General features: G+C 39.1%; 1 protein-coding gene across 1 annotated transcript; it reads left to right on the top strand.

The window, feature by feature from the left end:
- Positions 1-2,695: 2,695 nt before the first annotated feature.
- Positions 2,696-5,065, top strand: LOC107694852 (nucleolin-like). The gene is made up of 3 exons (XM_016494547.1): positions 2,696-2,716; positions 3,084-3,193; positions 4,432-5,065. Exons 2-3 carry the CDS (start codon positions 3,191-3,193, stop codon positions 4,840-4,842), a joined length of 414 nt encoding a protein of 137 aa, XP_016350033.1. The 5' UTR covers positions 2,696-2,716; positions 3,084-3,190; the 3' UTR covers positions 4,843-5,065.
- The last annotated feature ends 1,856 nt before the right edge of the window (positions 5,066-6,921 follow it).

Raw genomic sequence — 6,921 nt, 5'->3', positions numbered from 1 at the left:
GCTGAAGTGCAGGCACGTGTAGCAAATGTAGCACTGCCAGTTGTCATTGGAGATTCTTAGTCCTCCTTTCCGTTCTTTCTATCGCTTTACGTATACGTCGACATTCCATGTCCATTATTGTAAAACCCGCGAGACGCAACAAAAACACAGCTCCGATCACAGCGTCCTCCATCCTCCTGTTGTTAATGTTGTTCTTCTTTTTTTCCGTTGTTGAACGCTGCGCACAAATGATGTCGCTGTCGACCGGCTTACGTCACTTCTTAGTACACACTGTCGGTGTGAATGCAACCCTTTAAATGGTACTGGGAAATAGTTCGCGCAAAATCGTCCCAGTACTTTAGTACTGTACATTTAGTTCTGGAACTAAAGCGGTGCGAAAGGCCCTTTTGAGATCAACACCCCCTAGTGGTGAACCATTCGAGTTTCGAAACATTTCGAAACAGTGTGACGTAACGAAGCTTCGTTTGCCAAAATCACGTGACCTGGCCGATTTGATATGTGCTCCGAACACTGATTCTAAACAAAAGATTCGCAAATGTTTCGAAGCTTCATGAAGCAGTGTTTCGAACGCGCCCATCACTAGTTTAATCGGTGACATTGTTAATAGATTTACTATCCGGCGTCTTCTCGTCATCTCCCCAACCTGCTTCCTTTGGTGTTTTTACACGTAGAAAAGGCGAAAAAACATACTGCATTGTCCAGTTTTCTCTCAGAAAGATAATCTGAGTTACTATTGCAAAATCAAAAATCTAAATACTGCCCTAAACTCAATAGCGGAAAAGCAAGGCAATCCTCCAAGTATGGTGGATAAACAAAACCCAGAACTCAACGCAGCATGAAATCGCTTCACATTCTCTATATCAAGCAGCAAAATGAGCTGTTTTATACAGCTAAGGAAGCCTCACACATACAATTTACAAATGTCTGATGCAAGAAATAATCTTTTTATAATAAACTATTATATTATTACTATTAAAACTATTAATAAACTATTTTAAATACATTTCTGTATAAAATCAGAATGTTTTTTATATGCAATAAAATCAATGTATTTCTGATACTGGTCTTCTGTGTTTGCGTGAATCTCTTCATCTACATGCCGCTGTTTGAGTCTTTACTATGGTAAATGTGGGTCAGGTTGACAACATTAAATTAACAAGGCAAGTTCAGTAACTCAAATATTTATTACAATATAAAATCAGAATGTTTTTCATTTGTATACACAAAATCTATGTATTTCTGATACTGGTCTACTTAGTATTCAGTTTCAGTTATTAAATTTAATAGATAATCTCTCTGCAACCACAAAATTAATTTTGATCTACAAATTCTTTATGATTTTGAAATATTCAACAACTTTTTTTCCAATCCTGTAATTTGAATATCAAGATACAGAAGTTTAACAAATGCTCTGTATCATGACTTTACAGTCAACTTTACAGTTGCTTGCATTTAGATATAAGCCTAGATAAAAAAAAGATCCCTTCAGTTCATCATATACTTAATTATTTACATTTGTTTTCTAATTAAATCCTATGGTTTTGGCGAAAAAGACTTTTATTTTGGTATGTCGATGTGACGTCACAAGGCTGCGCCGTGCTCCTCCGTCTGTTTCTGCTGAAGAAAAGTGAGTGCTTTTAACCATTAAAGTGTTTAAATTAATACCACTCGTTTAGAGAATTGTGTATTTAACAGCGAAAATAAATATCACCTAATGTAAGTTAACACTCTGATGCTTTATCTATCTATCAGACATTAATGAAGGATATTTTCTATTATGTAAAAGCATGAGCAACAGAAACGGTGCGTCTCATTTCGCTTCCAATTTCGTGAATCGGTTTATCATAAACACGAATTCAGTCACTGGCAACTAGTGATGCAGAAACGGAGCTTTTTAAACTCCGAGTCAACTGAATCAATTGATTCACAAAATGATTCAGTGATTCGAATCGCCGCACACTGACGACACACTGCTCCTCAAAACAGTGTAAATGCAACGAGAACAACAAACAAACATGTGTTGAAAACTTTTACAAACCAACTGCAAATGTTTTAATGAAAACAGTATCTATTAAATAAAACCTACCAATCTTAATACAAATATGAAACTTGTATATTGTGTTCTAAGCGCTAGGCTAGTTTTTGTTTTTGTCTTATCAGGTCATTTAAGTCCATTAACTCTCTGACTGACTCCCTCACCAGTGTGCTGACTACTGAACTAGGGAGCTGATTGAGACACAACCAGAGGTTTAGTTTGGATTTATATTTCTTTCTGTTCATTATTTTGATCTTAAACAGGACAAAGTGTCCAAACACACAGAAAATCTCCTGCTGAAGCGACTGAGATCCACATGACTCAAGATTATAAAGATGGCGTTTATTAACGAGGAGAGTGAAGACGTGAAGATTGAAGAAGCATTCAGAGTCAAACATGAAGATAATGAAGAACAAACAAAGATGGCATTTATTAAAGAGGAGAGTGAAGACATGAAGATTGAAGAAACATTCAGAGCCAAACATGAAGATACTGAGACACAAACAAAGATGGCATTTATTAAAGAGGAGAGTGAAGACATGAAGATTGAAGAAACATTCAGAGCCAAACATGAAGATACTGAGGAACAAACAAAGATGGAGTTTATTAAAGAGGAGAGTGAAGACATGAAGATTGAAGAAGTATTCAGAGTCAAACATGAAGATACTGAGGAACAAACAGGTTGGTTTTCATTCTCAAAGCTGAACTCACTCATCTGATCCTTATTAAAATCTCCAGCTCTACAGAAATAAATTATATTGTTGAAGAAACTCTATGATTGTTGTATTTTAAAGTGTCGTGAAATCCTAAAACACATTTTTTGAGATGTTAACATAAATATGAACAGGTTGCACATCAGTGAAAACAACAATAGCACTCATTAACCCTTTATCGGGCGAAGAACCATATTTGGTAACTTAAGCGACCATTCATAATGGCGTTTACACACCTCTCCGTGAGCTCGTAAAAGCACATGGATTTCTCCCAGCCAATCAAGAGATGTCAGTCTACGTCACTGATAGTAACACCATGACATCTGACCAATCAGGAGTTGCCCGCGCGGTTACAAACTTCAGTGTCATTCAGGAATTTCAGAAAGACGGATCTACGCTACTACCTACTCCGACACAAACATCAATACCAGTGAAATGAACAATGGTAAGTTCATGAAACTCACACATTATGTGGTTGAATAGATAGATGAGATAGATGTTGTTTGCGTAGGATGTCTAGAAATTAGTGAACGTTGGATATGAAAAATGGTGTGATCATATTTGATCATACGCCCCGTTCAGGTAAAACTAGCGCAAGCGACAGAGTGTCTATTTTTAGACACAGCCCGATGTGTCTAGTAAGCCATACTACGGGTGTTTTTTTTTTTAATAATGCATTATAACGTAGGACAATAGTATTTAATAGTGCATTGAATGTTGCCACAGGTTCATACAACATTATGCAGTGATCCAATGCGAAACTTATTTATTGAAATGATCAAGCCATAAATAGGGAAATATGTGTAGTTTTGGTCAGTTTTATGACCGCATAACAGTTTTTATTATACTTAAATGGCATATATTGGTGTTTATTTTTACTGTGAGCCTCATTACTGCTAAAATCAGTGGTACCACCAGTACTTACAGGGCTATTTTTCACTTAAATGCATTATAATGTACGACAATATTACTCATTAGTGCATTGAATTTTGCCACAGGTTTGTAAAATGTTATGCAGTGATCCAATGCGAAACATAAACCATTTATTGAAATGATCAAGCCATAAATAGAGAAATATGTGTAATTTTGCTCAGTTTTATGACCTCATAACAGTTTTTATTATACTTAAAGGGGTCCTATTATGCTTTTTCACTTTTAGTCAGTGTGTAGTGTGTATGTTTGGGCATAAAAAAAGATCTGAAACACCGTCTAAGCTGTTCGCCAATCACAACGCACTGGGACAGATAACCAATCACAACACATTTTGTTTTTCGGAAGGCGGACCTTCATCAAAGCCGGAACTAATCGAGCCGTTTGTGCCAGGCTGGGGAGAAAGGTACTTTAATAATGTAAATTATGTGAAAAATATTGCGTTTTTCGAACCACCAAGCATGAGAGCATGTTCTAGTACACCCCCAAAACAAAATCAAGACTTTGTAAAAGAGCATAATAGGACCCCTTTAAATGGCATATATTGGTGTTTATTCTTACTGTGAGCCTTATTACTGCTAAAATAAGCGGTACCACCAGTATTTAGTGCTATTTTTCATTTCTTACTATATATTTACAATCTATATGTCAATATTCTTTGTTTTCAGTAGATCTTCACCTCACTGTTACTGTTTTCATTCACAAATAACTCAAGGTGGGCTTGATATTCAAAAACGTACTTTTCTTTTGCAGCTGTCTACTCAGCTCTTCTATGGAAAGAGGTCGACTGCTGTTGTGCCAGCTGACCCCGCTATCAGTGATGATGAGGGCTCTGACGATGTGGCAGACCCCGACTTCATCCCACTTACCGACGAGTGCCCGAGTGACATGGGCCCCTCTGCCAAGAGGAAGTGTGTGTGGCCTGCAGTGGAGGAGCTTGCGGATGAGGATGACGACAATGAAGAGGAGGAGGACGAAGACCAGCCAGCACCACAAGCCAAGGGCCGAACAAAGAAGGGGAGGCCAACCACCTGGAAGAAGGTTGACCTGGACAACCAAAACCTGCCTGAGTACCAGCACGTTCCCCCTGACTTAATTGAGACTCCATATAATTACTTCAGTAAGTACTTCAGCCCCCATGCCATCAAGCATATAACATACTAAACCAACTTATATGCAACCCAGAATGACGTCAACACCACCTTCACCACCACTGAAGATGAGGTGAGGACCTTTGTGGCCATCCTGCTCTAAATGGGGATTGCTGAGCTGCCCTTCATTGATGACTACTGGGCAATGGAGACCAGGGTCCCTCAAGTTGCAAACCTCATGTCATCTAAGAGGTTCAGGCTGATGAGAAGGCTTGTCCGCTTTAATGACAACACCCAGATTCCTGGCACCATCGACAGATTTTTCAAAGTCCGGCCACTGTTCAACCTCCTGGTTACTGCCTTCAGGAGTGAGCCACAGACCCCTAAGCAGTCTGTGGATGAGGGTATGGTTGCCTTCAAAGGCAAGACAGATGGCAACCTGAGGCACTACATCAAAAACAAGCCAGACAAATGGGGATTTAAGTTGTTTGCCAGGGCTTCCGAAGATGGTTTTATTCATGACCTGGTGCTATACCAGGGCAAAACTACGCTGAAGGCCCACAGTGTCCCCATGACGTCTGAACAACAAGCCATGGGTGTCACCAGCCAGATAGTCTCCGTCCTGGCCAGCACCATGTCCTCCTCCACCACCACAGCCATCTTTGCGGACAACTTCTTCACCAGCCTGGAGATAGTGCGGTACCTCAAAGACAAGAACTGCAGGTACACGGGGACAGCCAGGGACACCAGAATAGGCAACCCTCCACTGAAGTCCATCAAGGATATGGAGAAAAAGGCTGTCCCTCGTGGTGTGCATGACTACGTCACCAGAGATGATGGGATCATGGCCCTCAGGTGGAAGGACAACAAGGTCGTCACTCTGCTGTCAACAGACATGGGGGTGGAGCCCATATCCTCAGTCTACCGGTACTGAGTGACACCAAAAGGAAGGAATCGATAAGCTGTCCTGCTGTCATCAAGAGCTACAATGCCAACATGGGGGGCATTGACAAGAGTGACATGCTGGTCCACCTCTACCGCACCCCCATGAAATCCAAGAGGTGGTACATGCGGATGTTTGCATATGCAATAGATGTCAGCCTCACAAATGCCTGGAACATTTTGAGGTCAAATGTGGTCTGCAGGGTCTGTAAGGTCCGCCTGTGCCTCAATGCTGAACGCAACTGCTTCGTCAAGTACCACGAAGCAGTTGCCTAAGTGACTGGACTAGAGTTATGACACATGAAAAAAAAAAAAAAAAACAATCCTAAATAAAAGAAAAAAAATTTCCTAAATAAAAATGTTGTCAAATTGATATGTTTCATGTATTTTTTTTATATTTAATATATGTTTCTTATATTTTAAATGTACATGCTTTTTTGAAAAAAAAAAAAGACCATAGACTGGCGAGGAACCATCTATGGTAACTTAATTGACCTTGATTTTCAACATAATTTTTATTTTATTTTTTTTAAGTCACAACAGTTTTAAAGTCTATTAATAACCTCCAATAACACTCCAGGGTTGAAATTTTGAATTTCCAAGTACTTCAATGAGTGCCCTATAAAGGGTTAAGGAAAAAGTGGTTATTTTTTTTTTTTCATTTTTTTGAGAACAAACTCTTATGATCCAATCACTGCACTGTATTATGCATGAGGTCGTCTTACAGCGGAGAATTTAAATCCCCTGGGGTGTATTCCAGAAAGGAGGTTCAACAAACTCAACTTGAACTCTGAGTTGACTTACCTTGAGATTGTAAACTCTGAGTTTTCGGTGTCAGAACAGCTGAACAGAGTTAGTTCAGTCAACTCTGAGTAGGTTGACTCTGAGTTTAGCGCATGCACCACGACTATGAAAAGCCATGATCAATGGAGCTCCAAAATTACGATTCACCATGGCAACAGCTCCCGCCAAAAAGACTTCCGCATACTATGGAATACGTAACTTTAATTCTAAATGAATGTTATCAGAGGTGAAATCTGGCAGAAAGGTAATTTATTGAACTAATATTCATTTTCATGGTATCCCACGGGCAAAAAGAAAAAAATGTGGCAGCAGAAAAAAATTAAAGGGGTCATATGATGCTGCTAAAAAGAACATTATTTTGTGTATTTGGTGTAATGAAATGTGTTTATGCGGTTTAAAGTAAAAA

Source organism: Sinocyclocheilus anshuiensis, unplaced genomic scaffold, assembly GCF_001515605.1.
Source record: "Sinocyclocheilus anshuiensis isolate Anshui unplaced genomic scaffold, SAMN03320099.WGS_v1.1 scaffold98, whole genome shotgun sequence".
In the NCBI taxonomy this organism is placed as follows: Eukaryota; Metazoa; Chordata; class Actinopteri; order Cypriniformes; family Cyprinidae; genus Sinocyclocheilus; species Sinocyclocheilus anshuiensis.
The sequence above is the reverse complement of the archived record's forward strand: the minus strand, read 5'-3'. Positions and strand labels throughout refer to the sequence as shown.